This window comes from Bubalus kerabau, chromosome 12, assembly GCF_029407905.1.
Source record: "Bubalus kerabau isolate K-KA32 ecotype Philippines breed swamp buffalo chromosome 12, PCC_UOA_SB_1v2, whole genome shotgun sequence".
NCBI lineage: Eukaryota > Metazoa > Chordata > Mammalia > Artiodactyla > Bovidae > Bubalus > Bubalus kerabau.
Window position 1 is genome coordinate 51,142,212 of NC_073635.1, and position 25,300 is coordinate 51,167,511.

Below are 25,300 nucleotides of genomic sequence, written 5' to 3' on the forward strand. Positions count from 1 at the left end.
TTGTACAGTTGGAGAAAATTTGTATATATTGTATTCCTATAGCTTTAAGCCATAGAAATAAGCATAAGTAAAAATTTAAAATTATTGGTTCTCATGCTTAACATCTGAACATAGTCATTTACTGACAAAAACAATACTTAGTATGCTAGCAATATGATAGTAGATAAAAGATTTTCCTAAGTGCATCACAAAGCAGTTACAAGTAAGACAGTCATAATATAGTAATGTATTTGATACTGTAGAATACTTGCCAAGTAGAAATACATGCATACACTCATGAGCTTTCGTGTATGAAACTTATTCAGGAGGTTGTGCTTTTGAACATATTCTATCTTTCTTTCATTCCTTTCTCTTGTATATGGAGAACATGATGAACAAAAAGGGCTAAAATTACCCATAGATAATCTGATCGTGTTTGGGGAAAAAATAGTATCTTTATCTTTATTGTTTTTTAACAGTTTTTCTTTAAAAAAAAAAAAAAGCATTGTTTAACACTGGCTCTTAGCTGCGAAATGTGGGATTTAGTTCCTTGACCAGGGATTGAATCCGAGCCCCCTGCATTAGGAGCACAGAGTCTTACCCAGACTGGACCACCAAGGAAGTTCCCCTTAACAGTTTTTTGGGGTTTTGTTTTTTAAAGATAATTTTCTTTATTTATTTATGTTTGGCTGTCCTGGGTCTTCGTTGCAGCATGGACTTTTCTCTATTTGCAGCGAGCAGGGGCTACTCTTCAGTTGCAGTGTGCGGCCTTCTCATTGCAGTGGCTTCTCTGGTTGTAGAGTCCAGGCTCTGGGGCACACAGGCTTCAGTAGTTGCAGCTCCCAGGCTCTAGAGCACAGGCTCAGTAGTTGTGGTATACAGGTTTAGTTGCTCCATGGCTTGGGGGATATTCCTGGGTCAGGGATTGAATCCATATCCCTTGCTTTGGCAGGCAGATTATTTACCATTGAGCCACCAGGGAAGCACATATCTTCATCTTTAAATAGAAATGATTGAAAGTTCTACCTTAGTGGGATCATTGTAAGAATCTATATAGAACATTTGGTACACAATGGTAAGTACTCAGTGTTAGCTGTTAATATTGTTGACTAATGAACATATGAACTAGTGTGACTACTGCGTGTGCTTAATCACTCAGTCATGTCCAACTCTCTGCAGCCTCATGGACTGTAGCCTGTGAAGCTCCTCTGTCCACGGGATTTTCCAGGCAATAATACTGGACGGGGTTGACATTTCCTACTCCAGGGATCTTCCTGAGCCAGGGATCGAACCTGTGTCTCTTGTGTCTGCTGCATTGACACGTGGATTCTTTATGATTAGTGCCACCTGGGAAGCAGTTTATTTTAATATGTTAAAGGCTCAGGTAGAAAAGGTAGACAATATGTACCAACACAGAATATCAACAGAGTTGGACACTATAAGAAAGAATCAAGTGGAAATCTAGAAATTAAAAGCACAATACCAGAAAAGAATGCCTTTAATGGGTTTGCCAATAGACTCAACAAAGCAGAAGAAAATATGTGAAGTAAATGTGAAAATAAATTGTGAAATTTCTGCTTTATTGACTGTGCCAAAGCGTTTGACTGTGTGGATCACGACAAACTGTGGAAAATTCTGAAAGAGATGGGAATACCAGACCACCTGACCTGCCTCTTAAGAAATCTGTATGCAGGTCAGGAAGCAACAGTTAGAAGTGGACATGGAACAACAGACTGGTATCAAATAGGGAAAGGAGTACGGCAAGGCTGTATGTTGTCACCCTGCTTATTTAACTTATATGCAGAGTACATCATGAGAAACGCTGGGCTGGAAGAAGCACAAGTTGGAATCAAGATTGCTGGGAGAAATATTAATAAGCTCAGATATACAGATGACACCACTCTTACAGGAGAAAGTGAAGAAGAATTAAAGAACCTTTTGACTAAAGTGAAAGAAGAGAGTAAAAAAGGTGGCTTAAAGCTCAACATTCAGAAAACTAAGATCATGGCATCCCGTCCCATCACTTCATGGCAAATAGATGGGGAAACAGTGGAAACAGTGAGAAGACTTTATTTTTTGGGCTCCAAAATCACTGCAGATGGTGATTGCAGCCATGAAATTAAAAGACTCTTACTCCTTGGAAGGAAAGTTATAACCAACCTAGACAGCATATTAAAAAGCAGAGATACTACTTTGCCAACAAAGGTCTGTTTAGTCAAGGCTATTGTTTTTCCAGTAGTCATGTATGGATTTCAGAGTTGCTATAAAGAAAGCTGAGCACCGAAGAATTGATGCTTTTGAACTGTGGTGTTGGAGAAGACTCTTGAGAATCCCTTGGACTGCAAGGAGATCCAACCAGTCCATTCTAAAGATCAGTCCTGGGTGTTCATTGGAAGGACTGATGTTGAAACTGAAGCTCCAATAGTTTGGCCACCTGATGCAAAGAGCTGACTCTTTTGAAAAAACCCTGATGCTGGGAAAGATTGAAGGCAGGAAGAGAAGGGGATGACAGAGGATGAGATGATTGGATGGCATCACCGACTCAATGGATGTGAGTTTGGGTAAACTCCAGGATTTGGTGAGGGACAGGGAAGCCTGGTGTGCTGCAGTCCATGGGGTTGCAAAGAGTTGTATAGGACTGAGTGACTAAACTGAACTGAACCCAAAGTGAATCATGAAAATAAAAAATCAAGGGGGAAAAAAAAAACCTCCCAGATTATCCAAAAGCCATGGGTCAGTTTCAGATGACCTAATATGTATAAGTAGAATCAGAAGCAAAAGAGAATGGTGGGTGTGAGGAGTGGGCATATAACAGATGAAAAATATGTTAATGGTCAACTATTTTACAAAAATTAATTAAACACATCAAACCACAACTTCAAGATTTTCAAGAGAGCAGTAGGTAGGATAAATACCTCTACCCACCAAAACACACACACACACACACACACACACACACACACACACCAAGATACATAATACTCACATACACACACATCCTGAGATGCATAATATTCAAACTTCTTGAAACCACAGATAAGTAGAAAATGTTCATTGTGGCCAGAGAAAAAAGATATATTAGATACAAAGTAACAAAGTTAAGAATTACAGCAGACTTGTCTTCAGAAATTATGCAAGCCAATGAAATTATTTTTAAAGTTCTAAAAGAAGTATTTGAAACAAAAATATTTTCAAAAATAAAGGAGAAAGTCTTTTATACAAACAAAAACTGAGAGAATTCATTACAAGCTTACCTGCACTACGTATTGGAGGCACACATGAGAGCACCAGCAATGGAACAAGTGAAGGTAAATATAAAATATATTGTGTTTTTTAAGTTGTTCTAAAAGATGACTAAAAGTGCACATGGATAGACCATATTCTGGATCAGAAAATCTTGGCAAATTTTTTTAAAATTTAAATTATACAAAGAATGTTTTCTAACTACAGTGGAGTTAAATTAGAGATTAATAGCAATAAAAAGTATCGGAAATTTCCAAATATTTAGAAATTAAGCAGCACATTTCCAAGTAGCTCATAGATCAAAGAGGAAGTCACCAAGAAAAATAGAAAACATATTAAAAATATTACTTTAGTTGAATATTAGTTGATTTATGATGCTGTGTTGGAGAAGGCAATGGCACCCCACTCCAGTACTCTTGCCTGGAAAATCCATGGACAGAGGAGCCTGGTAGGCTGCAGTCCATGGGGTCGCTAAGAGTCGACACGACTGAGCGACTTCACTTTCACTTTTCTCTTTCATGCATTGGAGAAAGAAATGGCAACCCATTCCAGTATTCTTGCCTGGAGAAACCCAGGGACGGCGGAGCCTGGTGGGCTGCCGTCTATGGGGTCACACAGAGTCAGACACGACTGAAGAGACTTAGCATGATGCTGTGTTAATTTGTGTACATCAAAGTGGTTCGGTTAAACATATATATTTTTTCAAACTATTTTCCATTATGGTTTATTACAGAATACTGAATCGAGTTCCCTGGGCTCTACAGTAGGATCTTGCTGTTTCTTTTTTATACGTAGTATCTGTATTTATATGTAGTATTTTACAGTTTGTGTCTGCCAATTCCAAACTCCTGATTTATCCTGATTTATCCCTCCCCACTTTGGTAACCATAAATTTATTTTCTAGAAAATATTTTGAGTGAAAACAATTTAAATATATTAATTTACAAGTTACGGCTAAAGCAAATTTATAACATTACGTGCTTATAGTAGGAAAGAAAAGGCAGGGGTTAGAGAAAAAAAAGAAGAAAAAAAGCAACTTAAACAACTTAAGCAACTTAAACCTAAAGCATGCAGAAGGAAGAAATAATTGAAAGTGAAAATCAGTGAAATTCATTATTCTAGAGGTCCTATAGCCAATGCAGTAAGGCAAGAAAAGGAAATAAAGGGCGTATGGATTGGAAAGGAAGAAATAGATGTCTGTATTCACAGAGAGCGTGAATTTTTATGTAAAAAATGGGGGAAGAATTTGTGTGTAAACGTCATAAAAGATCAAGGCTATTGGAGCTGCCTCCTTAAAGGATACTAACAAGACATGAGAAATTCAGTACCTGCTCCCAGATTAGATCCTGAAGAAAAATGCTGCAAAGGACATGAATGGATCAACTGACAAAATTAAAATATGGATGAAAGGTTAGACTAAAGTCTAATGTGATTAAAATATGGATGAAAGGTTAGACTAAAGTCTAATGTGACACCGAACTTATATCCATCCTAACATAGCTCATATCTATATGAAATTTTGCAGATGATAACTGCTGTTACATAAAAGTATTTCAGGGTAAAAGACCATGATATATGTCACTTACCCTCAAATGGTACAGGAAAGAAAAAGATCTGTGTAGAGAGACAGGAAGAGAGAGTGTAGGTACAGATGGTAAAGGAAATTAGGATAAAATGTCATAGGTAGATCTAGGTGTTTCCTGTATACTCTTTTTTATTTCTATGAAACTGAAAGTGTTAGTCACTCAGTCGTGTCCAACTCTTTGCGACCCCATGGACCGTAGCCTGCCAGGCTAATCTGTCCATGGGATTCTCCAGGCAAGAATACTGGAGTAGGTTCCTGTGCCTTCCTCCAGGGGATCTTCCCGACCCAGGGCTTGAACCTGGGTCTCCCACACTGCAGACAGATTCTTTTCTGTCTGAGCGACCACAGTAAGCACTCAGTAAATACTAGTAATGCAGCCCATTGTGTGTGCAGCCTGTCTGGGCCTTCTGTGTTGCCCTCAGACTATGTTTGTGAGAGCAGACACTTTATTATATACACCTTTGTTCCCATGAAGAGCCAAGTAAAGCATTCATTTGTGTATTTCTAACTGATTGATTATTATGAGCGGCTAAAGTGTTCACAAACAAGTTTAAAACCCTCATCACAATGATAGCTTTAAGTTGTTGTATTGTTTACAGAGATCAAAAGTGCTAAGTAGGATCATAGAATTTTCAGGGTTGAAAGAATCTTAGAAATCATTCAGGGAAAATCCCTTCATTTTCCTTAAGAGAATAAGTCTTGGTTAGTGAAACCCATTATCACTAGTGAAGTCACTCGACTTTTTGCGACCCTATGGGCTGTAGCCTACCAGGCTACTCTGTCCATGGGATTTTCCAGGCAAGAGTACTGGAGTGGGTTGTCTTTTCCTTTTCCAGGGGATCTTCCCTACCCAGGGATCGAACCCAGGTCTCCCACATTGCAGGCAGATGCTTTACCCTCTGAGCCACCAGGGAATTTATACCACTATTCTTTTTACTTCTCACTATGGTTGTTAGTGACTATAACTTTATCATACTGCTTTAAACTTAGTTTCATGTACTGGTATCATTTATTGGAGGTGACAGTTGTCAAATTGTCATTTGGATTACCATGAATAAGTTAGTTACTATTCAGCATGTACATTTCATGGGAAACTCTTGGGTCAGGTTTGCCTTTTGTGGTACAGTAGTGTTTGGTAGGATGTTTCCCAAAAATCTAACTTTAAGAGGATTACACCTAGGAAGCTGGTCTTATAAATTAGTATTAAAATCTTTTTCTTGGCCACTTAGGCTATACACCCTGGTGATTAAGATCATTGGATTCTAGAACCAGATTTCCTGTGTTTGAATCCCAGCCCTGCTACTTCCTGGCAGTGTGACCTGGGTTATGTTACTTCACCTCTTTGTCCTGATTCCTCTTTTGTAAAATGAAAATAATTATAACAACTATCTCATGGGTTACTGGAAGATTAAATGAATTAATTCATGTAAAGTGCCTAAAAGGATGCCTGGCACAAAATAAACAATGCATATTTTAACTAATACTAAAGTGAAGTTGCTCAGTCGTGTCCAACTCTTTGCGACCCCATGGACTGTAGCCTACCAGGCTCCTCCGTCCATGGGATTTTTCAGGCAAGAGTACTGGAGTGGGTTGCCATTTCCGTCTCCAGGGGATCTTCCTAACCCAGGGATCGAACCCAGGTCTCCCACATTGTAGGCAGATGCTTTACCATCTGAGCCACCAGGGAAGTCCTCATAACTAAAAGATGGCTAATAAGCCATGATAGTTTCCATTTAACTTGTCAGCATAAGAGGATAATTTATGCATGGCATCCTGTTTCTGACAGATTTTGAAATGGCTTTTTTTAATCACTTATTCCTTCTAAGAAAATCTTTTTACCAGTGCCTATCACCATGCAGTTTTCTTTTACATGTAATTCTTTGTATGTGTTACATGTTTTGTGTGTGTGTGTTCTTTTTTTAAAAGAATTTGCTGTAATAATTCCATATTAGTGGCTTTTAAGTAATTCCATGAATCTGTGCTATACAAATGAGGATATGTAAATATTTTAGATGTGCATTGAATATAAGCTGTGGAATATAACCTGATACCGTGGTTATGTATTTCCACTTTATATGCCTTTACCTAATGTTCATTTGCGATCCTTTTCTAGATTATGATTGGTTAAAAGGTACTAGACCATATAAATTGAAGTCTGACCATACGTTGCTTTTAAGAATAACTGACCTCCCAGTGACGTGGTCTAAGTAAAATGTTCTCTTTTTCAATTGTGTAGTCCTCCTCGCCATCCTCATCACAGCCTCATTCTAGCCACTGCAGAACGAAGGCCTCATCATTGTGTCACCATGCATCCCTGCCCTGGGTCAAACGTAACCATGTAGGCCCTGCAAAGGCTACCAGTCCATCTCTCCGTCTTCGTCGCTGGCGACCCTTCTTACGTCTGCCATCTTTGGGTCTCCATTCTGTTGTAAGTGTAGTCAATCTTCCATCTCTTCTTCCAGTGACAGGGGTAGTCCATTTTTTCCCTTAAATTTCTTCAGTCTTCAGAGTGCTTTTCTCTTGGTTCATCAGCCATGAGCTTTTTCTCCCCTGATAAGATTGCAAGCATACCTCTATGCTTTGCAGTTCAGCTTGACTTTCACCAGCGCCTTGGTGAACATCCATCTTTCCACTCCATATCCTGCCAACATAAAGATGCTGCCTGTCTTTTGATGAGTGCTGATCGACATTCATGATAATGTTTAAGTTCCGGTCAGTTGTTCAAGTGAATATGTATTCTCTTACCCTTCATCTTTCCAGTTTCATTTAGTTGACTCAGGTCAACAAATGCTGTGTGCCTTCTGAGTTCTTTGCCATCTCTTACTTTATTTTATTTTCATGTTTCTGAACATGACTTTAGTCTCTTTGTCATGCTCTGGGGTTACTTTTACTTACTCTGTCCTTAATCTAATCCTTCATGGTGTAGGGTGTTCATCTAAACTATTTTATTCCCTGAGGTGGCTCAGGTACTTGGTTTAATCTTGATCCAATCTTTCCTGCCTATTCAGTTTCTGAAGATCTTTTCTCAAGCAGGAGGTGAAGATTTTCTTGTGAATTGATATAGAATTCCCACAAATTTCACAATTTCTCCTTCTTAAGTTGGTAATGTTAGCAAACTGCTAAAAAGTACATTTGTTCTTGTAATTGTGCTAATTATCTTAAGTGTTGAGGTTGATGATGGAATTCTAATAATTCTCATAACTGAAATAAAATGCAGGATTAGGCAACTATAGCTCGTGTCTTTCTGATGTTTTAGAAAATGGTGATGAGCAGAGCCTACCTAGAAATGCTACATCTGAAAGATTTGGTGTATGCCGTACATTTATAAGAAACTTAACACTTGAGGAAATCATTGTGACTTTTGAAGCCAGAGGAAGTCTGATTACACATACTTTAATGCTTAAAAAAATTAAAAATTGGTGTCAAACATTCTTTCCTTCTGCTTATTTACTGTTTTAGAGCTATTCCTATAAAGTGGAGTCTTGGCACTTTTCCTTAAACATCTTCCATCAGATACCAGTGTGGTCACCAAAATAGCCTGTCATCAACAGACTGGTGTCTCTCTATTTCATTATCCTCATCGGGTCACAAACATGCATTTGTCATTTTTATTTATGTATCCACCTGATGTTGATTTCTTTCCTACCGTGCCATACACTGGCACAGTAGGAAGAGATGCAAGTGAATCAGATGATCAGAGTAAAACCCTAATTTATAAATTCTTACTTGGGCACAATTGATTCTAAATAGGAATAAATTCCTTTGTACTTAAAAATATTCTAAATATAAGTGAACATGTCATAAAAATGGACATTTTCAGTTTTATATTTTTACGTAATATTAATGTTTGCTCCATATTAATCATTGCTTTGTAACTTCATAAGTGTTTTCATAGCCTAGTGACTAAGAATGTGTATTGTAGAATCACATGGCCTGGACTTGAAACCAGATTCTGTCACTTACTAGCTTTGTGACCTAGAGCATGTTACTTAATGCTTCTGTGAGTCGATTGAGAGTACAGTGGATATAACTATTACCTACCTCATAGGGCCTATATGACAATGAGTACAGTGGATGTAACTATATTACCTACCTCATAGGGTCCATATGACTATTAATTGGTCAGTTCTTATAAAGTGCTTAGAACAATATCTAGTATATATTTAGTGCCACAATTATAAATTAAATTTAAGCTATTTCTTATAATTTGAAATGTCTATTTAGTTTTTTAAATTTCTATTTAGTATTTAATTTTCTATCTAATTGATTTGTCACATCACTTTTTGATTCTTCATGGTAGTAAGAAGTGTGTTCTAAATTAAGAAACTTTGTAAAAATAATATATAAAAGCGTAGGCAAAGATTATCAAATCTGGAATTTATTTTTTACTGATTGTTCTTGCTTCTAGTGGAGTACTGCTTAAGCAATTGGATAAGTATAGATTTCAGACCCTGGTTAATTGAAGCTGACCAAAGGAAAAGGCTTGTAATAGGTACTGAGGTTTTGTGGAAAGGGTAGAAATTTTGAGCATTTCTTATCTTTTGTAATGGTTTGAAGACTTTTCATACCTTCTTTAGCAGTTTGGATTTTTAGTATGCACTTTTGGATAAAAGGTACAATGACTCACAATTTTCAGTCACTTAGATTTAGTGATTTCTTACATTTGTGATTATGTAGTGTTAATATTATAATAATATATAATATTTATATGGCATGTAACAGTTAACAAAGTACTTTCATGAATTTCATTTAAACCTGAAAACGGCTAAGAATCCCAGTGCTCAGGGGGGTTGAGTACATAGTTGGGTCTCTGATTCCAGTTGTATTACTTTTATCTCTAGCACAGTTGTATGTACTGACAAAATGTGAAAAACAGAAGCTATTATATAAGAGATATTATTCATAAGAGATGGTGTAAAAATAAGTGATAATTTTAAAAAACAATAGCTGAAAGGTTTAAAATACTTGATGTCCTATTGGAGAATTGTGTCTTAAAAGGAGTAAATCAAGCCCCTTTCCTGGGGCTTGATTGCACAAGGAATTCTTTCTACTGTTTTTGTACAGAATTGAATTTATAGTTTGTAGAATTGCCTAGATTTAGCCTTGAAAAATTGGGTTCTCTCTGGTCATTGCTAAAATGGGCATACTAGGTTTGAGGGATCACTAAAATTTCAATTCTCTGACCAGTAAAATAAGGAAACTCATTATTACTGTCTAAGTGTTTGGAGAAATACCATGTTCAATAGGGATTAGTCTTTTTTAAGATGGTGGAAAATACTGGGAAACATTTTTTGCCTCAGTAGGCGGGATAATTCTAACAAAACTGTCCAGTTGGAATGGACTACCTGAAAACCTAGTGGCAGTTCCCTGTTGTTGGCGGGGCTGCCATAGATGGGGCTGGGTCAAGAGCAGTCTAGTATCAGAACAACAATAATCCTACATAACTGTGATTCCTGCCAGCTGTGGAATTCTTTAGTTCTAAGTCAAATTTAAGAAGAGCCAGTTTGCCACAGCAGTGTATGTTGTGTTGCACCCATTCGCAATTTGAGGGAAGTAATCTCCAGGTGTTCTTTGGAAGGAATGATGCTAAAGCTGAAACTCCAGTACTTTGGCCACCTCCTGCGAAGAGCTGACTCATTGGAAAAGACTCTGATGCTGGGAGGGATTGGGGGCAGGAGGAGAAGGGGACGACAGAGGATGAGATGGCTGGATGGCATCACCGACTTGATGGACATGAGTTTGAGTGAACTCCAGCAGTTGGTGATGGACAGGGAGGCCTGGCGTGCTGTGATTCATGGGGTCACAAAGAGTCAGACACGACTGAGCAACTGAACGGAACTGAATCTCTGAAGAATAATGTGAGCTTAGATGAGTCACTATCTGTAAATATTTTTAGAAGTGAAGTGAAGTCGCTCAGTCATATCTGACTCTGCGACCCCATGGACTGCAGCCTACCAGGCTCCTGGAAAATCCCATGGATCTTCCAAGAGTACTGGAGTCGGTTGCCATTTCCTTCTTCAGGGGATCTTCCCGACCCAGGGATCAAACCTGGGTCTTCCGCACTGTAGGCAGACGCTTTACCGTATGAGCCACCAGGGAAGTCTTAAATATTTTTAGAAGCATCCGGTAAATCCAAGGTGGCTTACCAGGTGACTTAGTGGTAAAGAATCCACCTGTCAATTCAAGAGTCACAGGAGATGTGGGTTAAATCCCTGGGTTTGGAAAATTCCCTGGAGGAGAAATTGGCAACCGCACTCCAGTGTTCTTGCCTGGGAAATCTCATGGACAGAGGAGGAGCCCGGCAAGTTACAATCCATGGAGTCACAAAGTTAGACACAACTAAGTACCCACCCAGTAAATCCAGGTTAGCAGTGGTTATTCTGTACCTTTCAATTTCTGTATCTGAAAACTTTGTATTACTTAAAACTTAAAATTATATAATTATTTGAGGGTGAAAAAATTTGAGTTAACAAAGTTAGCGAAAGTTAATTTTGCCTTGTTGTTCAGTCATTGTGTCCGACTCTCTGCAACCCTCTGGAGTGCAGCACACCAGACTTCCCTGTCCTTCACTGTCTCCTAGAGTTTGCTCAAACTCATGTCCATTGAGTTGGTGATACCATCCAACCATCTCATCCTTTCTCATCCCCTTCTCCTCCTGTCCTCAATCTTTCCAGGTATCAGGGTGTTTCCAATGAGTCGACTCTTCACATCAGGTGGCCAAAGTATTAGAGCCTCAGCTTCAGCATCAGTGCTATACTTTGTGTTACTTACTGGATATTAAATGATATGAGATAGAATTTGATTTCTGCCTCTTTAAAACTTTTACCTCTAAAATTTGTACTTGCATTTAGCTGTGATTATATTACATTTCAAGCCAGTCAGATTTTTGAATCTAGGATGAATACACTTTTTGAAATCTAGGATGAATAAAAAATATTCTAAGTCTATATTGCATTATTCAAAAAATGAGATTATTAAGGTTAAATCATTAAGGGAAAAAACTCACTTTCTTGATGTCTTCAAATTTAACTTGAAAAGAGTTTCTTTAACTCATTTTATGCTATTTAACTTCTAAAAAGTTTATTCAAATTTCAAAAATTAGACAAATTAGCTCATGAATTCATTTCGTTTAGCAAATGTACATTGTACGTCTACTGTGTAGCAGGCATCATGCAAGGGCTGAGGCTTCCAAAGTGAACAGAACCTTAGGTTTTTAGGTCAGTTGAGATTAAGAGAGATGTACTTTGAGTCAGTGCTTTTCTTGTTGATGGGTGAACACATTTGTTATAAATGTAGGCATGTTCACTCTCTGTCCACCATATCAGACTAAGCCTTCAATCATATTGTTATAATTGTTTTTTCATATCATTTAATATTATTTATATGTGTTTACATGTAAGTTGATTGATTTGTTTTAACTACTAACATACATACTATGTATTTTCCCCTCCTAGGCACCAAATATAGATGAAAAAGTAGATCTTCATTTTATTGCATTAGTTCATGTAGATGGGCATCTCTATGAATTAGGTAAGAACTATTTTAATTTATCCTGGGGAGAAAAATAGTAAATGGGAAAATCTGTATTTATGAAAACATGACTGTTGATATTTATTGTGTTCACTTAAATTGATTACCTTTCAGCACTGAGTTGGCATAATGACAGTTTTCCACTTAAGATTTCTTACTAGAAAAAGTAAAAATGTTTTGTTGTTCAAGTGACTTATTAATATAATTCAAGAATGCTTGCAACCACCTTTGCAAAACAGGCAAGTAAAAATTATTATAGGAAACTCCTGTAATCACTTCAGAATTCTTTACTAAATTTTTGAGTTGGTATCAGCAACATCTTGGATGACCATTTAAAACTAGTTTCTTGATCCTGAAACTAGTTTTAAAACATAGTTTATTATTCATAATGATTAGTGTTTGTATTCAGCAATTAGTATCACTAGTTTTTAAGCTTTTGTAACATCCTTTTCTATCACATCTGATTTTTCAAAAGACTTTACAGGAATCTATGTTTTTTAGCAACAGTTCCTTCAGGGGTGTGTCAAAGTCCCTATGATTAATTACTTGGTATTGGCCTATACCTGCATTTATCTTTTAAAAGAATCTCCGAATAGTCCCTGAAGTAGTCCATTGATAGTTATCAATGGACTACTTCAGGGACTATTCGGAGATTCTTCTAATTTTAATAGGGTCATTCAAGGAGAATAAGCTTGTTATGATTCTTTCATAATACTTACAGTACTTATGAGCCCTCTATGAAAACTTCTTAGATTAGAAAAAAGACCAAATAAAACAAAAGAGTGAAGTCCTTTTCAGTTTCTAGATACCATGATTTTTAGTTCTCTTCTCATTTGCTGTTAAATATTAACTTTACACTTTCACACTTTCCTTTTCCTTAACTTATTTAAAGACAGAAAAGTTCAGAGAGGACTCTGAGTGTGAGTGTAAACGTGATCCATAAAATCTAGATGGATTCTGTATTTGGAATACAGCAACAGAATCATATACTTTATTTAAAAGAAGGGGCTCTGTTAAAAGGGACAAGGAAAGGAAAGAAGTGTACAACCTTGTGGATCATCTGCAGTAGTAGAGTGATTAGAGTAGGAAATCAAGCTAAAATGAAGTCATTGTCACGGGAGTATATAACAGACCTGCGGGGCAATTTAGAAGGTATGCTTTCTTAATTCAGTCTTTGGAACTTACATAGAGATAAGATGTAATAGGAATTGGGGATTTCAAATGTCTGATTGCTAGAAGCTAGTTTCCACTCTTAAAGAATAACTAGTAGGGCTTCCCTGGTGTCTCAGTGGTAAAGAATGCACCTGCCAATACAGAAGACACAGGTTCCGTTCCTCATCTGGGAAGATACCACATGACGCAGATCAGCTAAGCCCATGCACCCCAACTATTGAGCCTGTGCTCTTAAGCTCGGAAGCCACAACTGTTGCGCCCATGTGCTGCAACTACTGAAGTCCTACTCTCCTAGAGCCTGTGCTCTTCAATAACAGAAACCTTTGCACTGCAACTAGAGAGGAGCCCTTGCTTGCCACTAGAGAAACACAGCAACGAAGACCCAGCACAGCCAAAAGAAATAATAAAGATAAATATATATATATATATTTTTTAAAAAGAATAACTGGTAGAAGTGGAGGTCTAAAGAGAGTGCTGAGACTGATCAGACACATTCTCATAGATTTAGGAAAGGCCAGAGGAGTGATAAATATGACCCATAACCAGAGATTATAAAAATGTAATGGTGACGTTCAGAATGGGAGGCTGAATAATAGAACAAACAGCAGTGAAAGATACTTAGAAGAAAAAAAATCTGTGATTATCTCAGTGGGAAGGAATACATTGTCTGAAAACCCAGTTTGACTGATGAGCTGGCTCTCTGAGCTCAGAGGCTAAAGGGCAGTGGAAGGAAAGACATATATCAAGGGTTGGCTACATGTGCAGGAATGGTTCTCTTTTGTAGCATGCCAAGATCAACATGAAAGGATCTTAAAATTGGCTTGAAGTAAGAACATCAGAAAAGAAAGGCAGAACTACTAAGGTCTTGTTTGGTTCAAGTATTCTTTAGCAGGAAGAATGATCAATGTGGCTGATAGAGAATTAGAGCCCTTTGGGAATTACATTCTTTAAATGAGTTTAAAAGAATTTCCGAGTTCTAAAGAATAGCGGGAATCTTTGAGATGTAATAGAGGATAGGGATAATATTAATACAAGAAAAATTAAGATGGACAGTTACTGACTCATTGCAAGGGGAATTGGTGGTAGCCCTGATGCAAATTCCTAATTTAAAAGGAATGTTGAACAAGAGAAGTATTGAGTTAGTTCATAGAAAGTAGTGCTTAAGAGAAGAGCATATGGTTTTTAAGGAAAAAATTATTTCTGAATACCTTTAATTTTTAAAATAAGGCTGTATGATTATAGACATGGTACAGGTGAATCTCTGCAGGACCATTATATAACAGAGGGTAGTGATAGCCTTTAATATGTCCATTCTGTACCTAATTGTAAGGTTAACTAATGGAAGGGACTGAGTTATTCATGTTTCTTTTATCATCTCGTCCTTGTCCTTAGGGCTTCAAGTAGTTCCTGGCATACGTCCTTTTAATTTGTCCCTGTCATTCTTTGAGCTCTTTCTAACTTTCTAGTAGAACAGCATTTCCTGGCTCATCTTTTACTTTCCATGCCTAAGCCTTCTCCAAGGAGCCCTGGTTCTTTCTACTGGAAGATGATGATTAGAACCAAGATCTGGGTGCTCGTTGTTATTAAGATGCTGTCACTTTTAGGCTTTCTCAGAGGACAGAGCTAGGAAATACTTGTATGTATTATATAAATAGACACCCATGTGTGAATAAGAATATACATGGACACACAATCAATTAGTTATCTGTTTCTCTATATTAAAGAGCGTTTATTTACATCTACATTTCTAATTCTAAGCTAATATTATACATTTTGTGCTAGTGTTACCATATTTATGACTTCCTTTTCTGAACAGGGGAAATCTAGCTCTCATTGTCCTTTATGTATTTTCTGACTTACGCCTTCCCTGATATATAAACAAGCTCTTGGCTGCTCAGCCTAAAGCTCCGTTCCAGACACACTGCTTCCCGCCCCCACCTGGCCCCCTGATCCTGGCCTGGCCCAGACAAATAGCCGGAGCTCTCCCAAGTGTGTAGCTGCCTTCTTCCTGGCATTGTGCAGATTCCAACTGCCTCGGCCTCCTTGAACTCTGCTCCCCTCAAACTCTGCCCTCTTTTGCTTTAGTCTCCTAATTAAAGTGGCTGTAGGCTGCTTGGGTCTCCCTCTCATGCACTGGCAGAGAGCTAGTATTACTGTTACGCTTACCTAACAGTTCTGAGTTACATATTTCCCAGTCTATAAAACAACCATTTCGGGTATTTTGTCCAGGTCTTTAGTTGTTTTCAGTGGAAAGCCTAGTCCAGTACATTATTTCATCCTGGCTGGAGAGGGGGGGTATCTGTTATTCCTTGGCCTCTCACAATGAAGATAAGAATCTGTTTCCTTTGTCACTCTTTACCTACTTCTGTCTCGCAATCACAAAATACATACTTACTTTTCCCTGTTGTTACGGTTGTTTAGATTCTTTTTTAAATATATATATACTTTATTGAAGTACAGTTGACTTACAGTGTTTCAGGTGCACAGCAAGGTGACTCAGTTACACATATACACATATATTATTTTTCAGATTATTTTCCATTGTAGGTTACTACAAGGTATTGACCATAGATCCCTGTGTTATACAGTATATAGTTGTTTAGATTTTTATGACTACAGAAATGTTATTCTCAGATGAGCCATAGTTAATGTACTTTTCTTTTTCACTTTTTTATTTCTCTGGATTTAATAACTGTCCTGTTTTGCTTTTTTGGTTTGTTCGGTTCGTTTTCACTCATATTTTTCTTTAAAAGTAGTGTCTTTTAGTCCAGGCCTATCACTATGTATGCATATTGATTCAAAAATTATTATGTTTCAAAGCCATGAAATTATAGAGGGGATTGTGTTTTATGGCTTGAACTTGAAGTGCCATTTATAAAACATCTGAAATTATAGACTTGGATATAGAGTATCATTTAACTTTGGGTTTGCATGAGTTTATGTAATTCTGAACTTTTTCATTTTTTCATAGTGTTGAAAAAGTACTACTTTATTCAAGGTGATAATGCTCTTGGTGTTCAATAAAATAATCCTAGGTTATTTAGATTGTTGTTCTGTGTTCCTGCCTTGGTACATGGTTAGTAGTAGTAACATATAAACGTTGCAGTGGTTCCCTTTCATTGGTATAAATGTCAGTTTTACTTAGGACCCCTTATCAGAAGGCTTTAAAGTGAAGAAAGAAATTTTGTATATTTCCTTTTTTAAAAAAATGTTTATTTGGCTATGCCAGATCTTTAGTTGCAGCATATGAACTCCTGGTTGCAACTTGTGGGATCTAGTTCCCTGACCAGGGATCGAACCCAGGCCTCCTGAACTGGGAATGTGGAGAGTTAGCCACTGGACCACCAGGGAAGTCCTGAAATTTCTTATATTTCTGATGGTTGTAATTTTTAAAAAGCTGACATTAGTCTTGCATATTCTTTTTAGGAAATTAAAGCCAATAGTGTTTATTTCTAATAGCATGTGTTTATGAAGTTAGACATTCAAACGTGTAAGCAAGGTTCTAAATAACCATTAGTGTTAAAAATATTCATATGTAGCACATTTGAAGGGTTTGTTCTAGGATATATTACTTTGTCTTTTAACTTTTGCCTCACTATGGGAAGAGGAAAATGGAAGCTGAAAGTATTAATACAATATCCTGTCATTCTTAATTAATGGAGACTAAAGAGATAGGACAACTAAGTAAAATATGTGATTCTTGATTAGATCCCACATAGAACAAAACAGCATGGATAAAGGATATTTCTGGGTCAGCTGGAAAATTTTCTAAATGAAATAAATGTCATTAATTGTTTATATTATTAAGAAGCATATTATCCTATACAAACAACTAACCATTCACCTGTTTATTTTTCCACAGATGGACGGAAACCATTTCCAATTAACCATGGGGAAACTAGTGATGAAACTTTATTAGAGGTAACAGTAAAACCTGTTGGCCCACCTTCAGTTCATTAATATTCTCGTTATCTTTAAAACATCTCTAAAGAGAACTGGTGTAACTTTTCTCTGTATATCTTCTTGTCCTGGCTTTCTGGAAAAAAATCCAAAAAGAAAAATTTGAACTAGTGTTAAAAATCTACAGCCAATGAAAGAGGTTTGGAAAACTCTTGGTGTAAACAAGTATCAAATGTGAAAAAAAACAAGAGTAGTATTGAAAGCATTACACATCGTATCCCATGTTTCATTAAATCCAAGGTACCATCATTTGTTTCTTGATTTTAAAGATTTTAAAATTTATGAACAAATTGTATGGCTTAGAATTAATGAAACATGTAGTTTTCAGGTTAAAAGCTTCTTAAAAGCCTTTTAAGAAAGAACACTTAGCATATCTCATACTTTTGTACTAAGCAAATTAGACCACCAGCTATTCACTTTTCTGGTGTCCTCTGAGTTATTTTGCATTTGAGAGAAGAAGTCTGTGGTATAAAATTACTATGAATTAGGAAGCTATGAAGCATTTTATTTATCATCTGTAAGTAAAACACATGTTTTTAAACTGAAAGATTATGTATTTTTCCCCTCTAGGATGCCATAGAAGTTTGCAAGAAGTTTATGGAACGTGACCCTGATGAACTGAGATTCAATGCCATTGCTCTTTCTGCAGCATAGCCCATCCAGAATGGAAACACCAAATTCTGTATTATTTGCAACAAAATTAAATTTCCTCTGCCAGACACTAACTCACAGATTTTGATATTTTCATTAACTTGACTGATTAAACTTTATGTGAACTAAACTTTGACCTAATCTGTGTTTTATATTATTTTTTGCCCCAAATTAAAGCTGCAGTTCTTTTCTTCCCTTTCTTTCTTGTGAAGGGTTTGCCTTTTTGGATGACTAGCAATATCTTTCTTTTTTTGTTGTTGTTTTGTTTTTTTTTTTTAATTTTATTTTATTTTTAAACTTTACATAATTGAGTTAGTTTTGCCAAATATCAAAATGAATCCGCCACAGGTATACATTTCATAGGAGAGTCTGTATTGGTACTCAGGCACAATTTCCATATGCACAGTATGAACATACATATTTATTTAACAGACATTATCATCTATTTGTAATGAGCTGGATATTGTTCTGGGGGCTGGAGTTAACAGTGAACATTATAGCAAGTTCCATAGTCATGAAGCTTATGTTCCTGTGAGAACAGACAAATGATGAGCACATTAATGGAGCTTCCTAGGTGGCTCAAATGGTAAAGAACCCACCTGCTAACACAGGAGACACAGGCAAGAGATGCAGATTCAATCCCTGTGTTGGAAGGATCCACTGGAGGAGGAAATGGCAGCCCACTCCAGTATTCTTGCCTGGAAAATCCCATGGACAGAGGAGCCTGGCAGGCTACAGTTCATCAGGTTGTCAAGAGTCAGACTACTTTGCGACTGAACCTACACACACACACACACACACACACAAGCACATTAATAAGATACATACCAATAATAACAGCTATACAGAAAAAGTTGGATTTGGGTTAGTGACTGAGTGGCTCTTTTAGGTTATTGTGGTTAGAGAAGGCTTCTGTGAGAGGTAACTTTGAAGTTGAGATCTGAGCAGCTAAACATAGCTAGTCATAGAAAGATGGCAGGGAAGAGAAGAGGGACTATTTCTTGCAGAGTTCCTAAAGTAGGCAAGTCTTGCTGGGTTTTAGGACCAGGAAAAAAAAAAGGTTCATATAACCAGAGCATTGAAAGTAAGGGGGGAAATCCAAGCGATGAGGTCAGAGTTGGAGAGCTTAGTGATACAGGAATACAGGAAAAGGCATTTGGACTTAGCACAGGTGTGAAGGTAAGCCATTGGAGAGTTTTACACAGGAAAGTGACCTGATTTGGTTTATACTTTTAGGTCATTGATTACTTTGTGGATAATAAATTGGGGGGAGGGGGTAAGAAAAGGAAGAGAGACACTTGTGAGAAGCCCACTGCTTTAGTTCAGTGACAGATGATGATGGCTAGGGTCTTAAAATTAGTAGTAATTTAGATTGAGATATCTGGGTAAATTTGGGTGTGTTTTTAGTAAGGAACTTAAAAGGATAGGGAGAAGGTGGAAAGGTATTTGTAGAGTTAGATCAACACACAGGGTTGGTGTAATGGTCCATCTTTTTAGAAGAATATTGCTTACATTGGTGTATATACATTTAGCAAAACCCATTGAATTGTTACGTCACTGTACATATATTTTACCCTAAAAAACAAAAACAGGGCAGAAATGAACTGGAATGAGAATAGCAGTTAGGAAACAGATCAAATTGATCGAGAATGAAGTTCTGAACTCATAAAGTTGAATGTAGATGTTTATACATGCGTCACTGAGTTGGGGTGGATTCCTGAGGCTATAACATGAGATAAGTGGTGTTTTAAAACTATGAAACAGAGGGGCTTCCCTGATGGTCCACTGGTTAAGACTTTGCCCTCCCAAGGCAGGGTTCGGTCCCTGGTCTGGGAAACTAAGATCTTCATGCTGCACAGCGCAGCCAAGAAAAGGGCTAAAAAAGTGTGGATATTTGTATGCGTATAATTGGTTCACTTTGCTGTACAGCAAAGCCAATACAACATTGTAAACCAACTATACACCAATTAAAATTAATTTTAAAGGAAATGTTAAGTAACTTGATGCAGGTGTTAGCTAACACTATGGTAGTAGTGATTTTGCAATACATACGTTAAATAAATGGTACAACTTAGAAAAGTAATAGGGGCTTCTCTGGTGGTCCAGTGGTTAAGAATCCACCTTGCAATGGAGGAGACACGGGTTCAATCCCTGTTCAGGGAACTATGATCCCACATGGCACAAGGCAGCTAAGCCCAGGTGCCCAACTCCTGAGCCTGCGTGCCATGATTAGAAGCCATGATTAGGGCTGCAGTAAAAGATCCTGCCTGCTGCAACTCAGACCAGACACAACCAAAAAAAAAGACCCTTTTTTTTTTTTTTGAAGTAATAGGCTTATTGAGTACATGGAATCTTTGTTATTCAAGGTGTGGTTACATCAACATTATCTGGGGAACTTGTGAGACTGAATCAGAACCAGTGTTTTAAGATCCCTGAGTGAGTCATAATAAGTTTGGGAAGCACCAGATTAGAAAAAAAAAGAGACTATAAGTCATTTTGGACCTGTCTATTAAATGTACTACCCATGTATGTTGAAGAGGGCCTGAATGAAATGTTGGCAGTAAGGATGAAGAAAAAATCGGAAACAGTTCTATAAACGGATAGTATATAGAGATGATGCTTTGTCATGCCAATAACAACCACCAAGTGTTCTGGTTTTTTTGTTATACTGTTTGCATTTTGTATTCAAATTTGTCTTGTATATCATCTTAAATATTTTAAATATTCCTAAGCAGTGTTCTGCCTTGTTGCCTTGCTGGATTTCTTCTAAGGCAACAGGCAGAACACTGCTTAGGAATATTTAAAATATTTAAGATGATACCACATCTTCTTTATCCACTCATCTGTTGATATGCACTTTGGTTGTTTCCATATCTTGGCAACTATAAATAAAGCTGCTATGGATATTGGGGTGCATTTATCTTTTGAATTAGTGCTTTTGTTTTCTTCAGCTATACATTCAGGAGTGGAGTTGCTGGATCACATGGCAGTTCTATTTTTAGTTGTTTGAGGAACCTCCATACTGTTTTCCATATGCACATTCCAGACTGTGCCAATTTACATTCCCACCAACAGTGTATGAGTGTGTCCTTTTCTCCACATCCTCACCAACACTGGTCATTTGTGGTCTTTTGATGGCAGCCACTCTCACAGGCATGAGGTGATATCTCACTGTGGTTTTGATTTGTATTTCCCTGGGCTTCCAGGTGGCCCAGTGGTGAAGAATCAGCCTGCCAGTGCAAGAGATGCAAAAGACACGAGTTCAATCCCTGGGCCAGGGAGACCCCCTGGAGAAGGAAATAGCTACCCACTCCAGTACTTTTCCTTGGAAATTCCCACAGACAGAGGAGCCTGGGCTAAAGTCCCTTGGGTCGTAAAGAGTAAGGTATGACTGAGCACAGGAGTACAAGCAAGTTGAGCACCTCTTCATGCGTCTGTTGACTGTATGTCTAGTTATGAGTCATTTCTGCATATTGCTGTTCAGGACCATAATATGTTTTGGGGAAGTGAGATTAAAATGAAACTTTAAATGTTTTTCTTGGTGGACTTTTTAAGAGCTGACTAAACATCACCTTTCACTAGGCGTAGTGATTTGCTTTAAATTACTGAATCAGAGGAAATTTATGAACTCTACAAGGTTTAACTCCTAATATTTTGTGTTCATTTGTGACTAAAACAAAAGTTATCTGTATTCTATGGTGAATCAAACTTTGCGTGTGTGCATGCTCATTTGCTTCAGTCATGTCTGACTCTTTGTGACCCTATAGACTGTAGCCCTCCAGGCTCCTCTGTGCATAGGATTCTCCAGACAAGAATACTGCAGTGGGTTGCCATGCCCTCCTCCAAGGGATCTTCCTGACCTAAGAATCGAAACTGCTTATCCTGCATCTCCTGCATTGCAGGTGGACTCTTTACCGCTGAGCCACAGGGGAAGCCCTTATATCTTAAATGAAAACCTTATATATTATATGTAATTAAATTATATCTTTAATTCAGTGTAAAAATTATTTAAACAAATCTGATTTGCATTTAATTTCCATCTTAGATTTGTGTACAGACAGTGCTTGTTAGGTCAGCGTTATAGCTGGGCTGTGTGCAACAAACCTGCTTATTTCATTTAATGAAAATAATATAGTTTAAAAGAGATTTTTTAGCCATTAATGTTTAACTACTACTGTAGTTTTCAAAAGAAGCATCTATAGGCTTAAGAGACATATATTGATGCTTGTAGAAAATTGCAAAGAGACAGTCTAATTACTTTTAAAAATACTTTTAATTACTTTAAAAAATACTTTTCTATTTATAGAAATTATTTCTTCTAGGGAAAGTATATATATATATATAGGTGTATTTGCATGGGTGTATATAAATTATCTGGGAATTAACAAGTGTATATATGTACATAAACATTCATATCTTGAATAGGAAACTAACTTTGGTCTAAAATTCTCTGCACATTATGAAAATCCCTGACTGAAGTTAAAGTAAAACGACTCTGACAAGTGTGTAATCATTGTAAAGGTTTTTAGAGCTAATTTAGATGGACTTGTACACATGTAAATGTTAGTAATGTTTTAATCTTATGAAATTCTCTAGTAAAATCTTAGATTCCTTATGCTGTCAACAAGATTACTACCAAAAACCAAATGTGGAATATACTGAGTTTTCAGACAGCAGAAAATAAGTTTTGTCATTTCCATTGTTTCTTTTGATTTCAAATTTTGACCCCTTACACACATTGCATGTGTACGTTCTAAGTTGCTCAGTCATGTCTGACTCGTTGCGACCCTATGGACCATAGACCGCCAGGCTCCTCTGTTCATGGGGTTCTCCAGGCAAGAGTACTGGAGTGGGTTGCCACGCCCTCCTCCAAGAGGTCTTCCATGCCCAGATATTATACAGGAGGCTTTGTAGACAACAAATACTCAAATGCTATAAGTTTTGACCATTAATTTCCTGTCTAATTGATAGCATGGTTGGAAATCCTTGATTTAGAGGCACTGAATGTGCATAATCAATAATAAAAGCTATTTTGCAAAATGAATGATTTAATATGATTTTAATATGCATAGAAATATATAGTAAAGCCATTCTAATCTATAAAACAGATATGAGTGTAATTGAATTAAAATAAAAATCCACGTCTTCAAGAATAAGTCCCAAATGATATGAATGATACATTTTAGTTCATTTGAAATTATGCCTTTATGACATATAAACATAGTTGGTATTTAAATAACAATTACAGTTAATAGTCTATTCTTTAAGAGCTAAAGGATAGGAACTCTGTCCTGCACATGTTCAGTGAGGACAAGATGAAATCAAATTGCCTGAAGTTTTATTTGTGTCTTAAACATAAAAGAGATCAAACTGCCAGCATTCATTGGACCATAGAAGAATTCTGAAAAAATTCTGCTTCCTTGACTATGCTAAAGCCTTTGACTGTGTGTATTACAACAAACTGTGGAAAGTTATTAAAGAGATGGAAATACCAGCCCACCTTACCTGCCTCCTAAGAAATCTGTATGCAGGTCAAAAAGCAACAGTTAGAACTGGACATGGAACAACAGACTGGTTCCAAATAGGAAAAGGAGTTCATCAAGGCTGTATATTGTCACCCTGCTTATTTAACTTCTATGCAGAGTACATCATGTGAAATGCTGGGCTGGATGAAGCACAAGCTGGAATCAAGATTGCTGGGATAAATATCAAGAACCTCAGATATGCAGATGACACCACTCTTACGGGAGAAAGAGAAGAACTAAAGAGCCTCTTGATGAAAGAGGAGAGTGAAAAAGCTAGCTTAAAATTCAACATTCAAAAAACAAAGATCATGGCATTTGGTCCCATCACTTCACGACAAATAGATGGGGAAACAATGGAGACAGTGATAGACTTTCTTTTCTTGGGCTCCAAAATCCCTGTTGACGGTGCCTGCAGCCATGAAATTAAGACACCTGCTCCTTGGAAGAAAAGCTATGACCAACCTAGACAGCATATTAAAAAGCAGAGACATTTCTTTGCTGACAAAGGTCTGTATAGTCAAAGCTATGGTTTTTCCAGTAGTTATTAATGGATGTGAGAGTTGGACCATAAAGAAGGCTGAGCACTAAAGAATTGCTTTCAAACTGTGGTATTGGAGAAGACTCTTGAGAGTCCCTTGGACTTTAAGGAGATCAAACCAGTCAATCCTAAAGGAAATCAATTCTGACTATTCGTTGGAGGGACTGATGCTGAAGCTAAAGCTCCAATACTTTGGCCAATTGATGCAAAGAGCCAACTCATTGGAAAAGACCTTGATGCTGAGAAAGATTGAAGGCAGGAGGAGAAGGGGACGACAGAGGATGAGATGGTTGGATGGCATCACTGAATCAATGGACATGAGTTTGAGGAAACTCCAGGAGATGGTGAAGGACAGGGAAGCCTGGTGTGCTGCAGTCCATGGGGTCACAAAGAGTCGAATAAGACTGAACGATTGAGCAACAACAAAGCATGAAAGACTTGAAGCACATGCAAAAGTTGTAAGTTTAGACTATTATTTTAAAATGTTGTAAAACCTATCTGCTGAAAAGTTGCATTGCATATTGAGAGTTTACCTATATTAGAAGATGAACAAAAACTGCATTTGAATTTTCCTTAGGGTTCAGTAGTAGAAACTTATTTTTCTTTATTCTGCCCTGCATACTAAGTATTTGAAGGCAGAGGTTGCTCCCATCCTCCACCACCGCTATACAAGTATACACATTTGATAATAGTTTATACAGTTAATGGGAATGTTACATTGTTCATCTTTTTTTTTTTTTAACCACTGAGACCAGAGAATATTTTGTGGTCTGGGTATAATTTAAAAGATGCATTCTTATGAAGAACTGATTTCTTTTATAAACAAAATACACATGCCTTAAATATTTCTTCATTTTAATATGTGAATATTTGCTCTCACAGCTATATTCTGGTGTGACTTAATAATCGGCTACATATGAAGTATGCAAGATAAGAGTACAGCAGTGCTGATTTTATTTTAAAATTTTTACAAAATATGACTTGTGGGCAAAATCAACATAGAATGTTTAAAGCCACTCACCTTACTGTTTTTGTTTTTACCTTGCTTTCTTCCATTTTCAGAATCCATGTATCTCATTTGATACAAGGATTCCAGTGGAGGCTCTTAGTTTCCCA

General features: G+C 37.1%; 1 protein-coding gene across 3 annotated transcripts in view; it reads left to right on the forward strand.

The window, feature by feature from the left end:
* The window catches only part of UCHL3 (ubiquitin C-terminal hydrolase L3), a 48,804-nt gene extending 30,553 nt beyond the window's left edge, over window positions 1-18,251 (forward strand). For 2 of the 3 annotated variants that reach the window (XM_055542667.1, XM_055542668.1), the window contains exons 6-9: window positions 7,044-7,235; window positions 12,262-12,337; window positions 17,373-17,431; window positions 18,041-18,251. In XM_055542667.1, coding sequence (XP_055398642.1) covers window positions 7,044-7,235; window positions 12,262-12,337; window positions 17,373-17,431; window positions 18,041-18,124 — 411 coding nt within the window. In that variant the 3' untranslated portion in view covers window positions 18,125-18,251. The remainder of the gene's footprint in view (window positions 1-7,043; window positions 7,236-12,261; window positions 12,338-17,372; window positions 17,432-18,040) is intronic. The other variant, XM_055542669.1, reaches the window with a different exon arrangement.
* The last annotated feature ends 7,049 nt before the right edge of the window (window positions 18,252-25,300 follow it).